Source organism: Grus americana, chromosome 16 (genome assembly GCF_028858705.1).
Source record: "Grus americana isolate bGruAme1 chromosome 16, bGruAme1.mat, whole genome shotgun sequence".
In the NCBI taxonomy this organism is placed as follows: Eukaryota; Metazoa; Chordata; class Aves; order Gruiformes; family Gruidae; genus Grus; species Grus americana.
In genome coordinates, this window is record NC_072867.1 from 14,535,131 (window position 1) to 14,552,314 (window position 17,184).

The 17,184-nt window shown below is 41.6% G+C and overlaps 1 protein-coding gene across 2 annotated transcripts; it reads right to left on the minus strand.

Moving 5' to 3' along the window:
• Positions 1-64: 64 nt before the first annotated feature.
• ANAPC5 (anaphase promoting complex subunit 5) lies at positions 65-14,703 on the minus strand. 2 transcript variants are annotated; one of them, XM_054844629.1, is made up of 17 exons: positions 14,458-14,703; positions 14,292-14,371; positions 13,345-13,454; positions 12,752-12,947; positions 11,465-11,531; positions 9,625-9,726; positions 8,318-8,508; positions 7,303-7,384; positions 6,437-6,526; positions 5,342-5,523; positions 4,728-4,863; positions 4,416-4,490; positions 3,506-3,627; positions 2,256-2,363; positions 1,583-1,730; positions 813-975; positions 65-410 (listed from the first exon to the last, which is right to left on the minus strand). In XM_054844629.1, the coding sequence occupies exons 1-17, from the start codon at positions 14,659-14,661 to the stop codon at positions 196-198; spliced, it is 2,271 nt and encodes a 756-aa protein (XP_054700604.1). In that variant the 5' UTR covers positions 14,662-14,703; the 3' UTR covers positions 65-195. The 2 variants fall into 2 exon arrangements, with proteins under 2 accessions (XP_054700604.1, XP_054700603.1); XM_054844628.1 differs by having other exon boundaries at positions 11,465-11,546; positions 14,458-14,686.
• Positions 14,704-17,184: the final 2,481 nt, after the last annotated feature.

Below are 17,184 nucleotides of genomic sequence, written 5' to 3' on the forward strand. Positions count from 1 at the left end.
ACACCATAAAAGTGAAATGGGTGGAAACCTATGTTTTCCCTTAAGTCATTACAAACAAAACAAGTTTGTTCACTAGAAGATCATGATTTATTGGCGGTTATTTTGAAACACGGATGACTGAATATAATAAAAAGACATTTATATATATATAAAAAAACCAAACAGGAAAACAAACAAATCTCATCTTTAAATGCATCACTTGAAGGCATTGATTAAGGGGACACCATGTGCCGGCAGTTCCTGGTGCAACTGACGGAACAACATGGCACATTTGTTCCTTTCCTGGGTCTTGCCTAGGGTGTGGAACAGCCGGGCTTGGAAGTAGAGAACATCCCTGAGCTGCTCTTTGCAGTCCACTTTGGCAAAGTAAGCCTTGGCTTCATTTAGGTTCAAGAGAGCGGATTCCAAAGCTGTGGAAAAAAGGGGGACAGTCATATTTAAGATAATATCACAGTAACAGCTAACAACTCCAAGCAATACAGCTCAATTCTAAGGAGCTCAATTATAAGTTCCTCAGCTTTTCAAAACAATTTGTGTCTTAGCAACATGGTCTTTCAGATAGTTTCTGTTATTCAGCCTTTGCTGCAAAATACAGGTGTGCAAGTATGCAGATAAACAAGAGTCCGTTATAAACACTGCATCTGTTAAATAATCCCAAATTAATTTTGCTATCCAATAACTAGGTAACACTCTGCTATATTATTTAAACTTTTTTAACAGTGATCGTGTAGCAGGACTCCAGCACACACGCTGGTTTGCACTTCTCAACTTCTGAGCGCAGTTTCAGTGAGGAGAATTACTCTTCACGCTACCTTCAATCTTCTTCTGCGGAGCATAGGAAGCTGCAGAAGCCACCTGACATTTGGCCACCAAGAACATGGCACAGCCTTTGTCCAGGACAGCTCCATGGGCCAAGACAGGTTCTATTGCCATGTGCAGAATATTCAGGGCTTGTTCAGGAATGCCAAGGATCAGCTGAAAGAGAAAGACTTGCTGGTCTAATACTGGAATCCACTGGTAAGAGCAGCTTCTTCAGAGAAGACCAACATAAGCCACATCTGTTTCTAATAACGCAATGCACTACAGACAAGGATGTAAATTTTTTCCACATAATCTTCTTTTAAATCAAAACTTATTAGTAGAAATGAGCTACTATCTGAAATGATTAGGCATGGCTTCTCCGCTGCAGTCAGTGCCGACAACCACATCTCTGCCAGCTCGGAATAAACAATATAACTGAACTGCATCACAAGCATCATTTTTAATTCAAACACATGCCAAACTGTGCTACTAAAAAGCCAAAATACTAGCAGAAAAAATAACAATGGAAGAAATGATGGCAGGGCTAATTTATGCTTGCCTGCTTAATTATATACAATAACTACACATCTCAGTGATACACATGAAACTCAGCTTTTATTAACTTCCTCAAAAGATTTTACATTTAGAATGTACTTCTTCAGGATCAATAGTTTAATTCCAACAAGGTTGTGTTCTTAAATCTCACAGGACTAAAAACAGTATCCAGATCCCCAGAATAAATGTTGCCCTACAGCCCTGTGAAAACACAAATCAGACATACCTGGGAGAAAGCCAAGTTCAGCACAGTTTCGGAAGCCAAGTACTGTAGACTATATTCTCGAGAGAGGGCAAGAGCCTGCAGCAGGACAGGCAACGCTATGGTATGACATGAAGATCTCCAGTAGAGCTCTGCCACCGACAGCAGTACGCTAACCAAAACAGGGGGAAAGAATTACAAACGTTTTCTTTTGATGAAAAAGTCCACTTGTTTCCCAAACAATGATTCCATCCATAATGGTATTGATTTTATTATGAATTGCATTACTGCATATACAATAAACTTCAATTACACCCTTAAAAGGAGATGCCCCGACATACAAAAGATTAAATAACACTGTAAACACTCTGAAGGTTAGCACAAAGGTACAACTACACACGTACATTTCTATTTTCTATTTATTTTGGATGCAGTGTCTCATTCGTCCCTAAGTCTTCATGGAACTTTGAAATAAGTATACTACCTTTTAGTTTACATGTTACAGGTGACTAGGTTTCAATTCTACAATATTTTGAGGATTCCTCCATACCACAATTAATAAATGGAATTATTTTGTAATCTCCAAATCATAGTAGGTAATCTGAAGACTACTGAAGTCTGAACACAGACAAATTGAAATGGCTGATTCTAATCACTGCAAAGTGGCTTTAATACTCTGAAAATGAAACATTCTTACCTAATCACCATCTCGGTGTTCTTGATCTTCTGGCAGTGGATCAACAATTTCTGCAAAAGTTTGTGTGCCTCTGACATTTGATTTTGGGCTTTCAATACAATGGCTTTTCTGCCGTGGTGGAAATAAAACATCACTGATTGTCTTTTTATACTTTAGATATAATTCTGCTCTTCAGAACATAGTAAAAGAGTCTCTATTTTGTGACCTCAGTTTCTTGTAACTGCAGAATGGCATTCTGACAAAGCATACGCATGCTGTACACACTGGCAGGGGGAAAAACAGATATCTCTGATTCCAGCTGGACAACTCACAGGCAGAAAGGATCAAACTCATAAAACAGCTTTAGATAGAAAACAGGGATTGCCAAAAACAAAGGCCAAACAGGCAGCAGAAGTGGGAGGGCATGCAAGCTAGAAAGCACAAGTAATTATATGTAAGAAAAACAGGTTGAGGTAAAGCAGCTAAAATTGGCTTCAGCTAACAAGGATATGGAGCAACGGGGAAAGAGCGAGAACAGGGTAATAAGAAACAAATACACAGCAGCAGGGGATGTGTACAACTGCACTGAACCCAGACACTGAGCAGAATATTTAAAGATCAGGGAAATCACAAACAGTCCGATTCCAGAAGGACGAGCATCAGGTCCCACAGCTTGAATACTGATCTTCCAGCTTCCCGGCATTGGCTACGTTTTTAGGTGTTTTGCCTCATTGAAAATCAATAAGAAATTGCTTTTAACAGTAAGTTGGTTTTCATACTCACCAAATAACAAGTTTCAATCCTACCCATTTCTAACATGTCATTCTCATTTAGGAGCAAGAACTCATTAAGGTGAGAGAAAAACCACATTGTTCCACTGTGTAGATGTAGAAACCAGGACACAGTCGAAGACACTCAAGCTCAGATTAGACCTGAGATCCATAGCTATTTGACATAAAACTCTTTGTGCTCAGGTTTGAGTACAGTTACCACGGCAGATTTTGTGTTCTCACAACAGATCTACAGCTCTAGAATAACACCAACTTCAGCAGTGCTATTCCAGTTCTTAAAATATCCAGAGAAACAACTAGAAATTATTATTGCAGGACACGCTCTAATGGAATAAGCACTACAGGTTAGACAACATGACCGTAATTAGTTCTGGAAAGGGAAGAACATGTAAGCACGCGTGACTGCCAGCAATCATTCTGCTAAATTTTTCATTATCTCCATGGGACACACCTGCAAGTGTACACAGAGTCATTTCTTACCTGTATACGCCTTCAATGCTATTAAGTGCTGTAATTCCTGCTACAAGAGAATCTGCTATATGATATCTGCCATCATTCATGGCGCTCTCAAACTGTATTTTCTGATCAAACAGCATCCAAAGCTAAACAAAGAACATCCAGGAACAAGTTTTAGAAGTTGTGCCTGCTCATTTTCTAATCCCAGGTTAGAACTTACTTTTTATTTTCCCCTGTGGATATTTATGTCTAGACACAACTAACTCTACCGTCCAATTACTGGATTTACTAAATTACTGCCCTCAGTGGAAATGCTCAGGTCTGGATTAACGTTTCAATACCAAAACTCACCTATTTGACTGCATTTTAAGTAAAAAAGTTCTTTTAAATCATTACTAATGCTTTGAAACAGTAGACTTGTTCTGTAGTGAAAAGAGAAGGACCAAACTATATGTCATGGAATCTTGAACACTTCAATGTAAATACTATCTTAGAGACTCACGTGTTAATGTGTTTCCCAGAGTCACACAAAAAAAAGCCTATTCTCTCAATTATTTCTGGACTGTAATATATCAAAATAAGTACCACTAATTAAACAGAACTTTGAAGCTCCAAATCAATGCAGAGCATTTAATTACTCTATGTGCTCATGAAGGAGATGTATATTCCTCTGTCAATGATGTTTCTATTTAAACAGCTTTTTCCCAGGAGGCTATGGCGAGATAAACGTCTCACCAGTATTAAAACAGAGGCATCTTTTTCATGCTTTTGTAGAAAAGTTTATGCCACACAGATTCCTGTGAAGTCATGAGCCAAGTGAAATTAGCAAACATATAGCCCAAGGCACACAGAGGAAAGAATCCAGACACGATGGAACTCAGATCCTATTGTATAATAGTGACGTAATTTACAGGTTAAATTATAAATAGTCTACCTGTGCATGCTGACTGTTGGGAGGGAACCTTTCCTTTAGGTGTTTCAGTATTTCAGAAGCAGCTGCAAAGTATCCCTGTAACACAGAAACAGCACTCCGATTAATGTACACTGGGGCAAGAACCACTCCCCTTGATTTCAACACAACCTTCATGGAAAGAACTTGCCAAGCAAACCCCCTGTATTTTCTTCGCCCCCAGTGCGGACACTGAAGGCAGAATGAAACACAAGTCATGTCTCGCACTGTCTGTCAATAACACCCACACGTCCTCTCACCCAAATGACATTTTGTGCAACTAGCCATAAAACTCACCTGCTCTGCATGTAGCTCAGCCAGGTGACACAATACTACAGCAAAGGACTCTGTGTTATTCTGCTGAACACCCACATTCACAGCCTCCAGACTGTTCATGCTCAGCAATGTTTGGGCTTGTTGAAGTGCCATGGTGCTTGTGCAAGAGAAACATCTTTTAGCTTTCAAGCAACAAACAACAACCATTTTTAATCTATGGTCTTGTTATGACAACAGTCTACATTTTCTGGTAAGCCAGGGGCCTGGGGGAGAATGAAAACTTGTAAAACAACTGCTGTCCAGGAACTCTGGACTATGCAGGCGCATTGAGTACTACATACTGAAAGCTACACACAGTCTAAGCACAGAGATGCTGAAAATGGGGGCACGGGAACAACTCATCATCTATTTGCCACTACTAAATGGAAACTCAATCTCTTCTCCACTATGGGTTTTAAAAGAACACGAGAGAATGGAAATAATTGCACTTGGCCTGTACTGAATCAGCCTGATTGCTTTATTTTAGTGCACTGGAGAGACACAGTCACTTGTTACACCTATATAAATAACTCAAAATGCATTATGTGCTAACAAGTACAGTGAGCTAACCCAAGAGTTCAAAAGAAACAAAATACCTGCGGCCATATAATCTCCAAATGGCAGTCTTCTGTGCTATACTAATATCAATAAGCTCTGACAAGCTGTGTTTCCAGTGCAACAGATCAGAATCTTTTAAGGCATCCATTAGTTTGTTGGCAGCCTTTCCTGCAAAAGCTCTTTGCTGAACCAAGGACTGTATTCCCAGGGAAGCAAGGTACTGGGAAGAAGAAAAAAAGAACCTTACCAACAGCACTGAAAGACAATAGAGTACACTAAGCTTACAAATTGCACCGGAGCAAGAGTTCTAAGCTAAGAAAAAAATCCCAAAGAAAAAGAGGTGACGTTATTCAGCACAGACAAAGGAACACTGCTCCAGGCATTTCTTTAAATACCCACTTATGCACACCCACACATATGTGAATGCCATTTTGTTAGATGTGAAAGGTAATTTCCACTCCCCCACACAGAAGTCTTAAAGAGGATGACATGACTTGTACCTGGATTTCTCCAATGATGAAACAGCTGTGAAAACACAGAGCCTTCCCTCCCCTTCCCCACCAAGCAGCCATGTCTGCTCTCAGCTCCCAACATCAGCAGTTTAGTTCCTTTTAGAACAATTCTCTTAACGAAGAGATTGCAAATCTTGAGGAAGACAGAACTAAACATTAACAGCTAACAGATTCAGGGCACAAAACTATCAAGGGGAAGGCTGCCTTGCAAGATCTCACAGCTGGGCCAGAGCCATACAAGTAAATATGTGTTCAAAGCCCTGCCAGAGGCATCAGCACTGAGTTTCAGGGAAGGTGGAGGCATAAGAACCTCCCTCAAGCACCAGCAGATTGTGCTACAAGCCCAAGGCCGAAATGGTGCATGGGGCCAGGCTAGTAGCCACAGAGAGTTCTTCAGCCTGAAAAAACAAGTTGGAAGGAAAACCAGTGAGCCTTGCAATAATGCACTGGCATTAAAGCAACTGAACTCTGGTTTGATAATATGAAGAGTAAAAATCATAGAAACAGCTAGATTTTGGAGTGTTAAAATAGATTTGTTTAAATTCAGTTACATATTTTGAATGCTCCCCTCGCCACACATGTTTGTCCTAGAATAGTTAAGAATAAATTAAACGGACTTACCGGCAAACCAAAATGTAAAGACTTGTTCACAGAGTGCTCCAGTAGAACACAGCTATCGAATATCTTCTGCTCCAAGATGTACAACCAGCTCTAGCAAGGAGATAAAGTTAAAATCTCATTGCAAATCGCTAATGGCTGCAGCACTTTTAACTTCTCTTACTTTTTGCACAGAATGCATCAAAACTCACTGGAAATACAAATCACTCTTCAGAATTAATATGGTACTAAGGAAACTTCTATTAAATGCTGCACATCAAAATGTATCAAAAGTGCAGCTAGGCTGGGATGCTGGATTGACAGCAGTCAACACTGGAAGTTCAGAATAATGCACAGAATCCCCATTACACAGTTAACCGTGGAAAGCGGTATCTCAGCAGTTTGATACCATTGATGCCAATTCATTATAACCATAATGTTAGTTACAGAACAAAATACAGGCAAATCTAAGTCTTTCCCTCCTCCTTTTTGTTTCTTTTTTCAAAAGAAAGCTGATTACTCTTTGAGAATCCAACAGACAGTAAGGAGGAAGTTTATGAACTACTTTGTCTCTTTAAAACATGTAAGACTAAACTTCAAGCTTCATACTGAGATCTTAGTACTCCAGGATCACAACTCCTATTTAAAAGTAAGAAAAAAGTAATCCTGAGTAGGAACAAAACCACCTCATGACCCCCTGACAGTTTGGTGCTCTGGGTGACCCATCTGCCAGACACAACGTCACCCCACTGCTGGACAGTCACATTTAAATGACTGATGCCTGTGATGAGATACTACTGTAAGAGTAGTTCTGCAGCAGTTCACCGAGCAAAGGCTCGGATGACAGAGACAAAGGTGACTTAACCTCCATTTCACCATGGCTATCTTACCAGGCAGTGCTGCAAGCAAACATGGTCATTAGACTCCTGTGCAATTCGGATGGCTTCCTGAAGTGCAAGTTCAGCCTGTTGGCTATCAGCAAATAAAAAGAGAACATATTAGTATTCCCACAGGGCTTAAAATACAGCATTACAATACAGAGAAATATTGATCTAAATTATGCATATTGCACTCAGAAGGTAACTCTGCTTTAATAGACTGCTGAGAAAGCTTGTGTTTTCCTCCTAGTACTTCAGCAATATATTCTAGTCTTGAGGATAAGAAGCAAGATGGCATCTGCAAGCCACTACAGAAATGCAACTGCAACCCTTAAGTGGGCTTTCAAATCCTGTCCATGCCAATGTGCCAAGGTATTGTTTGAACAGGGACAACGTTAAGTATCTGCCTATTTAGAAAAAGTTGTTGCTCTAATTTTGCAGATGTCCTTCCCATCTCCAGTTCTTTTACATGATGCATCCAGACAGCAGTCAATAAATGCAAACCATATATGGAGATGGGAAGCCAGCTTTATCAATAAAATAACACCCACCCCTATGGCATTTTAAAATTAAAAAAGCTCAGATGGTGGGGTTTTTTTTAATCATTCTTTTTCCAGATCATCAGCTTTATGTTGACTTCAATGTTAACAAAAAATCAACCACACTTTCTTAGGAATATAGCTGAAAATAGGCATTCATGTCCACTGACCTTTCTGAGGTCATGGAAATGTAGCAATTGAGAAATTAAATACCTAGGAAACAGTTGTAACCGGACACAGACAAATGTCAACTCTTACCCCACTGTAGATGGCTCAGTTATTATGGAAACCAAATAAATGCCAAAATAAAAACAAACCAAAACAAATCAAGATTCCAATGAAATCCCAACCCAACTACAGCTGTTATCAAACTAGAGAAAGTCCCTTCTCCTGAGCAGATTTTCAGAATGAACAGAAGGTCTATCTATCAGCACTTATGAGATGCAACAAGATGTATTTTAGTTGCGTGGTACAATACATCAACTTACTAATGGCCAAACCGACAGTGCAGCGCAGCTAGATTCAGAGCAGCGTATCTCAGGCTCCGACCGTAACCTTCATCCCCATTGCTTTTGCTTTCTGCTCCAGTGAGAATTAAACGGTCAAAATAATGAAGGAGGCTGTGCGTTGAACTGAAGACATCTTGCACTCTGAGACTGTTTAAGTAGCTTAAATAATGCTAAAAATTGAAGCAAAACCAGCTTTAACTACACAGAACTATTAAAACAAGGTTTTTATTTATAATTACTACGTATCTTCTTACTGAGAAAGGTTGCCTAACAAGCGAAATACTGCATGGCCAGGAAAGCACAGAACTTCAGTAAATCTTGGATAAAATTGTCTTCCCTAACAGGATCTTCCAAATGGTGTCACACAGGCCCAGATCTGGCTGTCAGAATTATCCCACCCAGTCTGAGACCTCTGCATAGGTAGAATCCCTGTATTTACGTGCGAGTGGGAATGGAGGCATGACTCCCACTGTGTCTGCACTCAGGAAGATACTCAGAAGCATGAGCACTGCTTCCAAATGCCATGTGGATAGAAAGGAGATGCTAAAACTACGTATTTTCTTCTTGGCATTGAGACCTGGGCAAGACAACGCTTTATGTCGGACAAACAGAATACTGGAAAGGACTTCTGGAGTTGTGAAGTCCAGCCCCTGCTACGGCAGCCCTCTCAAGGAAACGTCTCCAAATGGGAGCAAGGAAAATCCTGCCTGCCTCAGCCCAGGGCTATTGGGAGGAAGAGCTAGAAAGTGAGGCAGGAAAGAGTTGAGTGGGAACTCATGGAACTTGCTCGACAATAAGTTCTCGAGGAACAAGGCAAACTCTCACAGCACAGGTCTGGAACCAACCGAGTTGTCGATTGCTTTCGGTATAAATTGCTATTAAGCACCAGAAGTAAAGAGAACATCAGTAAGCAAAATCAACAGATATTGCACTTAATCCTGATTTTTAAACTATGTGAGTATAAGGCCTGAAATTTCTTAGGATAACATGTGTAAAAAGAAGTGAGTTTGAGATTTAGTTCAAGAAGAATGCACTCACATAGACCCACCAAAATTAAGAGGATTATATCTGCGCATAAAGCTAGACATGTGGTGAAGTACTTAGCTTAATTAAGGTTTCTGTACCTTCAGGAGTTTCAGTCTGAATTACTAAACATTTGCATGAAACTTGCTCGCATTTTTATCATCTGCTTATATTTCAATATAGAATAAATTACTCCCAAATAATCCCATCCTAGAGATAAAAATCCCTTTATAACCATTTTGGATGAAGAAAAAGATACTTACTGCTTCAGCAAAGTCTGGATTAAATTTTAACAAGTTGTTCAATTCCTTTTGTAAAGATGCTGGAGTAAGAGCCTTTGTTTCATCATTCTTTAATAAGGAAGCCTGGAATAAAAATGGGAAACTAAAAGTAAGGTAACTAACTCAATCTGGAGGGTTACAAATGTATTTTGATGCATGCTTGTCAGTTTGTTATCTGCTTGGAGACAGCACAAAAGAAGATTTTTGTACCAGCTCTGTCTACTATGATGCTGAAACGTCAGTGGCAGTTTTATTCTGTACTATATTATAGCATTCACTTTCCAGACATCAGAGAGACCTAGTAAAATAAAAGCTTATTCAAATGACTATTTAAAGGTACTTAAAGAATTCCATTTAAGTTTCTCTTTGAAGAACTAATACGCTCACTGAAATTGAAGAACAGATCGCTCACTGGAATTACTTGTATCTCCTTACCAAAAAAAAAAATCAGGAAACTAAATACAAGTTAATTCATAGTTTGCTTCAGCAAGTAGGTCAATTAATAAAAAATTACAGTAATCTAGTTCCTAGAATAAGCATTACTGAACAGTGAATAATAAAAAGACTTCAAATTTCAGAACCCTCCTAAACATCCCAATTCCTCCATAATACTCTAATTAAAGAGGGGGAAAAAAAACTATACACACCAGTTACAGATACTCTACATAAACCACACCAGGTAAAGAACACAGTGTAACAGCATGTCACTGCAGTTAAAATCCACACTTTGTGCCAGATCACTGCAGTCTGTCTTGTCTTATCATTCAACCCTATTTCTAACTATTCTTGGATGAGGGGTTCCCCATTCTGCATGTGTGTACGGAGGCTGACACGCCAGCAACTGGAGCTAGAACACAGGGGTCTGCGTGCGGCAGTGCCAGCAAGCCGAGCAAGTGAGAGCACGCGTGTCAGTGGGTGACCGCTGGTCAACATCAAGCCAGACTAGGCAGAAAGCAGGATAAACTCGAGAGCCAAGTATTGCAACAGCCGTAAGATATCTGGGGCAGATATGTTTCTCTGAACAAGACAACTGGAGGAAGTCCAGGCCAACCAGGAGATCCCAAGCCAAGTGATGGAAAGACTTTGGGTCAACTGAGAGATGCATTTGTACGTGTGTTGTGTCTTTCTGCTGGAGACAAGACAATCTAGGGGCCAGACACTTGATAAACTGAGTGTATAAGCCTAGTTACTGGTGGAATCGAGAGAGAGAGAGTGCACACACCCATGAGAGTGTACACTTGTATGTATTTCACACTAATGGACCTTCATCCTCATCAGCCAGAGAGGGGAACGGGATAACAGCATGCTCAGCCTCACCACTGGTTGCACTGGGGGTCACGAAGTTGCACGAGCCTTGCTGCAATCAGGTGACTGGATTCAACAACCCAGTAAAGATCCTAATGGGACTGAGAAGTTACTTTGACCTTTTCAAATGTACATGAAACATCACGCATTACATGCATTTTATATTTTTAGCAAGCTCTTATAAGCATGCAGCACATTCACTGACATTTGTGCCCATGTGTATTTCTGCTCCATTTTGTATTTATCAGTTGGAATAATCAACAAAGCTGCACATTTCATATCTGAGGCGAGCAGTCAGAACAGAAGTGACCTTCTCAGAATCAAATATCATCATATGGTGTACATACCTAAATAAAACACTTTTAGCCCCAAGTGCTCATACTGAGCAACTACATGCAATATATCAACAAATCTTTAACAGGTCTAAGAAAACATCATGTTTGACGCTGTGGATAAAAACTGAAGGTGAAATTCATGTTATAGATGATTTACTCAATTTTATTCAGAATTAACGTACCTGCTGAGAAAGAAAATACTCTGCTTGTTTCTGTGACAGAGGCCCACTGCAAGATATCTCTTCTTCCCTGGTAAGAAGCATTCTGGTCAGAAACAAGGGCAATGAAATAGAATACAAGGAAATGTTTTATCGGATACTCCACACTTTTGCTTTATAAAGTTTTATGAGATATTAGAGCTCAAAGCATGAAAGGAAACTAAGCAAAGAATAAAATCTACTACATGAAAGCAATCCAAAAGATTTTGCATAGTTGTAATCTTCAACCTGCAGAGACTGTGGTCAATATGAATGTTACCCTAAATACACATGAAAACCCAAAGAAAAACAGCAGATAGAGGATTTGGGGTTGACATATGCAAATGGCTGTGCTCTGTTCTTCCTTTCTTCTGAAGATATTCAGAGTGAAATGAACTGGCACTTTGGCCGCGTACGTCACTCCAGAAAACAGCTGTTCTGCAAGAGCAGATAGAAGTTTATTCCATGGAAAGACAGCAACTACAGCATACAGCCAGGCTCCAAAAGCTGGTAACTGACTCATGCTGTAGCAGAGCATGTAAAAGCACAAGTTTATATAAAGACAGTTTAGAAAGTACCTTTTAAATACAGGGATACACAAAGTGCTTTTAGGATTATTCCTACAGTGGAGCACCTCTGTAACACGTGAAAAGTCTGAATATTTGCTTCTCATTTTTGATGTAAATAAATGTGAGTTCTTTTATTTGGAGAAGGGTGAAAAGCGAAACCAAAACCATGAAGCTTAACTTTTCCTTTAGCAAGCAATCTTTCCTTGCCAGAAGCAGAAGTGACCTCTCCCAACAGCTTTAGCACATCAAACACTAGCACCACCAGAGAAATCATTCAGCAGTGAGCTGGACAGAAGGAAACTGGGCAGCATCTGGCCTTCAGTTTGCAATTGCCTAAGTGAGCATGAGAATGGGGTACCGCCATCTTCTACAAGACACTGAGCAGAACTATTGCCATTTATGAGTGTTACCACACGGTGGCACCAAGCAAATGGAGAGGCCGCCCAGCTCTGCCAGTGTGTATGAGGCTTTTAAAAAAAAAATAAATACAAGATTACAGTACACTACATCTCATATCGCAGCTGAGGCTGTTAGTGATGGGACATGTGCAGGGCCCAGTTGAGCAATTGTGGAGTTTGGAAAGTTTAACAGGAGCAGTATCCTGAGCTGGACAAAGCTTAAGTTTACTCTGTTGTGTACAGAGGTAACCTGAAATAAGACTAATTCTTTTAAGAAGTGGGAAAGACTAATATTAATATATCACCTTAAAGGTACATCGAGTTCTTCTTTCTCCATTTTCCCCTCCAGTTCCTCTGTGTTTGTCAGTTCCATATCACTCTCATCGATTCCGTTCTTTTTCTCATCGTTTTGAAAGTACTGCTGGAGTGCAGTGTAAAGTTTATAGACCTGACTAAAAGAAAGTTTATTGTATGCCAAGATCATATGGCGCAGAAATAGACCTGCAAAAGAAAACATCTGTTAGGACAAATGTCTGTAAGGCTGCTGTTTCAGAGACTAGAAATCATAACAACCAGAAGCTTAAATCACATTATTTAATTTCACTTAAGTGTCTCATCTCAGCCTACCAACTGACAAAACTCAATTTTGCAGGGTGTAAATCTGGTATTAATTTAGTGGCAAATCTCACATACTATCCGATCACAGAAAAATTGTTCAGAACAGCAAGAACCGCACACTATACAAAATTACTGGTTAATATGAAACATGTGAACAAGAGAAAATTGTATTATGCAATCTTTACACCTCCCCCAAAAGAAAATCAAAGCTGTATCCTGAATGAATTACATCAGCGATAGACATTACATCAGATATAGCTTATGGATAACAATTAGTTACCTACTACACTTGTTTTATGAACTTCTGGCTCTGTCCCTGTAAATGAATCTGAAAGGTCATCAAAAAATTGCTCCATATCTTTCAATTCTCCTTCTGCCATAAGTTTTAACCTAAACAGGGAAAGAAAACCACTTTTTTTTAGGGTATTAATAATATGCATCAAATAACATATTCTTCTATTACAGGTACAGATGATTAAACACAAACAGAACCAAGTGGTGGCTAATTCATTAGGCCCAAAAGGTTTTATATTCATGAGCCAAATCAAAACATATTACATTTTAATAATAAGCCAAATAATAATCAAGTTTGGGTTGTTGGGGGTTTTTTTCCCTTTTTAAACAGTTCTTTTAATAAAGAGAACAATTAGAAAAGAATGTTATGCTTTTAACAAAACAATTAGGAACCCAAAATAGACTTTTAGAACTGTTGCTGTTTAGTGAGTTAGCCAATATCAAAACAGATCTTCTGTATCATGGAAACTTTAAAACAGATGGCTTCAATGTTCGGTTTGTGTGCCTTTCAGAACTTATTTATGAGAACTAAGAGAACTGTAGAAGTACATTTTTACTCCAAACGTGACTTTTTAAACTATATACATTTACACATTTCAGAGCCCTTTTTAATAGATATTAGAGTAGAACCAGGTAACACAGAGCATGCAGATAACGGCTTTAGCGTCTGTCACAGGAACACTGGTTGTAGCGGTGGTGTTCTCACGTTTCCAACACAGAAACTACAAGAGGGAAGGGATTAACCAAACAACGCAGGCGGTTCCTGCAGGGAAGCCCGGCTGGCTGCGGCTTCGAGGCTCCCTCCACTACAAGCCCGCAGCGGGGGGCCGATGTGAGACCCTCAGCAGCTCTGCTCCCCCCGCCCCGATCGCGGGGACCCGGTTTATGGGTTTCCTGAGGGCGGGCGGGGGGAGGCGCGGCCCCGGCGCCCACCTGATGTGCACGGAGCTAGCCAGGTGCGGGCAGGACTCCTCGATGGCCTTGCGCAGTCGCGACAGCGGCATGTCAGGGCCCTGGGGAGGAGAGCGACATGTCGCGACAGACCACAACACAAGCAGCCTCCCTCCCCCTCAGTACCGGGCCCAGGCCCGTCCCCGACCTGCAGTAGCGGCAGCAGCAGCCGGTTGAGCCGCCGCCGTTCCAGCAACCCGAGCTGCGTGCCGGCGCGGCCCAGCTCGCTCAAGAGCACCAGCAGCGCCATCTTGTAAGGGGTGACCCAGTCCTTGATGCCGAAGACGTTAGCATGCACCACGCCGTTCGTCATCATCGGGTTGAAGTAGAGGCTCTCGTGCACGCTCGCCATGGCGGCACCCAGCCGGCCGCCCCGTCGCCTGGGAAACAGGTCTCGCCCGCCAGCCAATCGCCGCCGCCGTCGCCATCACGCGGGCCGCGCCGCGGCCAATCAGAGGTGGGGCTGTGCGCCTCCATCGCGGGCCCGGCTGGCGGCCCGAGCGCAGGGGAGACGTTCCGGGGGGGGCAAGGGTCCGCGCGGTGCCGCTGGAGGGAAGCGGGTGAACGGCAGGGGAAGCGGCGCAGGGCGGTCGGGCGTGCTGCATCACGGGGTCTCCTCCGAGCTGCCACCGCACCACAGCCGTTCAGCCAGGCTGCGGGCTGTGGCGAGCTACGGCCAGCATCTGTGTGGGTTGGGCACAGCCTGTTACCACCCAGAGCACAGCAGCTGGTCACGTCTCCTCCATGGCTGGTGGCCTCCATGCTGCTCCCACCACAGCCCCTGGGCCCTGTGGGCACCGCAGCTGGTGGCTCGGTGAGGCCAGCACCCAAACCACGACTCCGCAAGGTCTTGGGGACCCTCGTGGCCCTTCGTGGGTGTGCTGCAGCCCTCTGAGGAGGGCGTGACCACCACCGGCATTGTGGTGCTGGCCCCACATGTCGCGGTGAGGACAGCCACATGGCAAGGACATGGCACTTCTCCATGGCTGGACACGGATGAGGCTGGGAGGGAATTCCCTGGGCCATACAGGGAGAATGATCCACACCAATGCAAGCGTTTGCTTGGTGCAGGTGGAGAACACCACAGGGGGAATTCACTCCTGTTGGACTGGATTTCTTGCAAATGATTTGTGATGCAATAAAGATATTTCCACACATAAGTTTTTATTTTCTCAGTAATTTGCTAAAGTACTTCATTAAGGCATCATGTTCTGAAGGAAAATACTGCAATTATTATAATAGTTCTCATTTTTTAAGTGAGAGCAAAACAAAGCTCAATATTATTATACATCTGCATGTCCCCGGGGATTTCAGTTGAGTTGCTCCTGATTCATGCCTGGGGGTGGTGAGAGGAGGAGGCAGCAAATCAAGCGTGGAGTAATTTTTCTAGAATACATTTACATTTAAGAAATGTAACATTGTAGTTAGTTGTTGATAGCATAATTAATGATAGCTTCCTAGCCCTCAATGAACTAATACTCATTGAACTATAGCTGAATATAACACCCAAGCAATAACTAGAGCTATTGTGTAATAAAGATCAATTTACTGGCTCTTTCTGAAGACAAAGTATGACAGCTTGGGCAGAAAGGCTGAAATGGTGGAGCGGCTTGGCGGGGAGGGGGAGGAGATGAGATAAGGCCAGGCCGCAGCCAGCATGTTGGGAACTTGGAGGAAAAAGGAAATGACACACATCTGGTTCTGACATTTCTGTGAAACGCTCTGAAGCCAACATGCAAACTCCGCTGACAAACAGTCCTTCAGCATGTGGCACAGAGAGCATTCAGAATACGCTCTTAAGCATTTAAATAAACTCACGCACCTCCAAATAAGCAGCAAGAGATGATTTTGGTGGTATTAAATTCAAGATTAAGTAACACCATAGAAAAAGTAATCTTTTCTCTTACCTAAAATAGGCTGAATCCGTGAGTAACATGCCTGAACTTATGAAGCATGAAATGGCCACTGTCTGGGTTTGGGGATCCCTGCATTTTCGTGAAACCTTGGATCTGTCGAACCAAGTCTCAGTAATCTTAAAACCTTCTCAAAAGCTAATTCCAAAGTGCTGTGTGGCATAAAAAGTGAATATTGTCATGATTCTTCCCATAGGTAGTAATATCCAACCTGAAATTCCCAAATAAAGCCCAGCAATTAACTTTTTAATTATTATTATTTTACTATAGAATTTTGCAAATTGTTACATTAAACCCAAATTAATATTCCTGGTAAGAATCACTTCTCTACCTCGCTCTCTCGTGATGTGTAAAACCTTGGGGGATTACTGAGCTGCAGCGAGTCATCACCACTTGTTATTTCATGGCAGAAGTAAATGGGGCATCTAGCATTAATAGATTTAAATCTTTTAATGCTTCTTTGGCACAATCCAGAAGGCTCAGCGAGGGCAAGTCTTTTATTAATAGAACCTCTGCAAATGCTACTTTTCAGCCACAAAGTGGCCCGCGGAGTTAAAGTTCCTCCTTTAAAAATAATCGACGTTGTTACAATTTAGACAGGCTAACACATTAAAAGTGATCTCAAATCCCATGTTAGGAATATGATTCATCAAGATCTGCCCAAATTAAGGCGGGAGTGGCAACTGCAGCTGCCAGCACAGTCACCAGATCTCAGCTCTGTCAGGCCCACGTTACTCCCTAAAACATCTGTGTTTGGGAGGATTTCTTGTTGGCAAGTCCTTAACGGAGCTAAACGAAAAAAAAATGAGGTTTTGTTCGGGTTGGCTCATCCGTGGGACAGAGCTTTTACACCGCTTACAACGACCATATGAGGAGCTCTTGTGTTTCAGTGTAAGATTATTAAAAAATATATGTGTATAATTTGGTACTTCAGGGCTGACTCTCTGACAGAATTTAGGTGA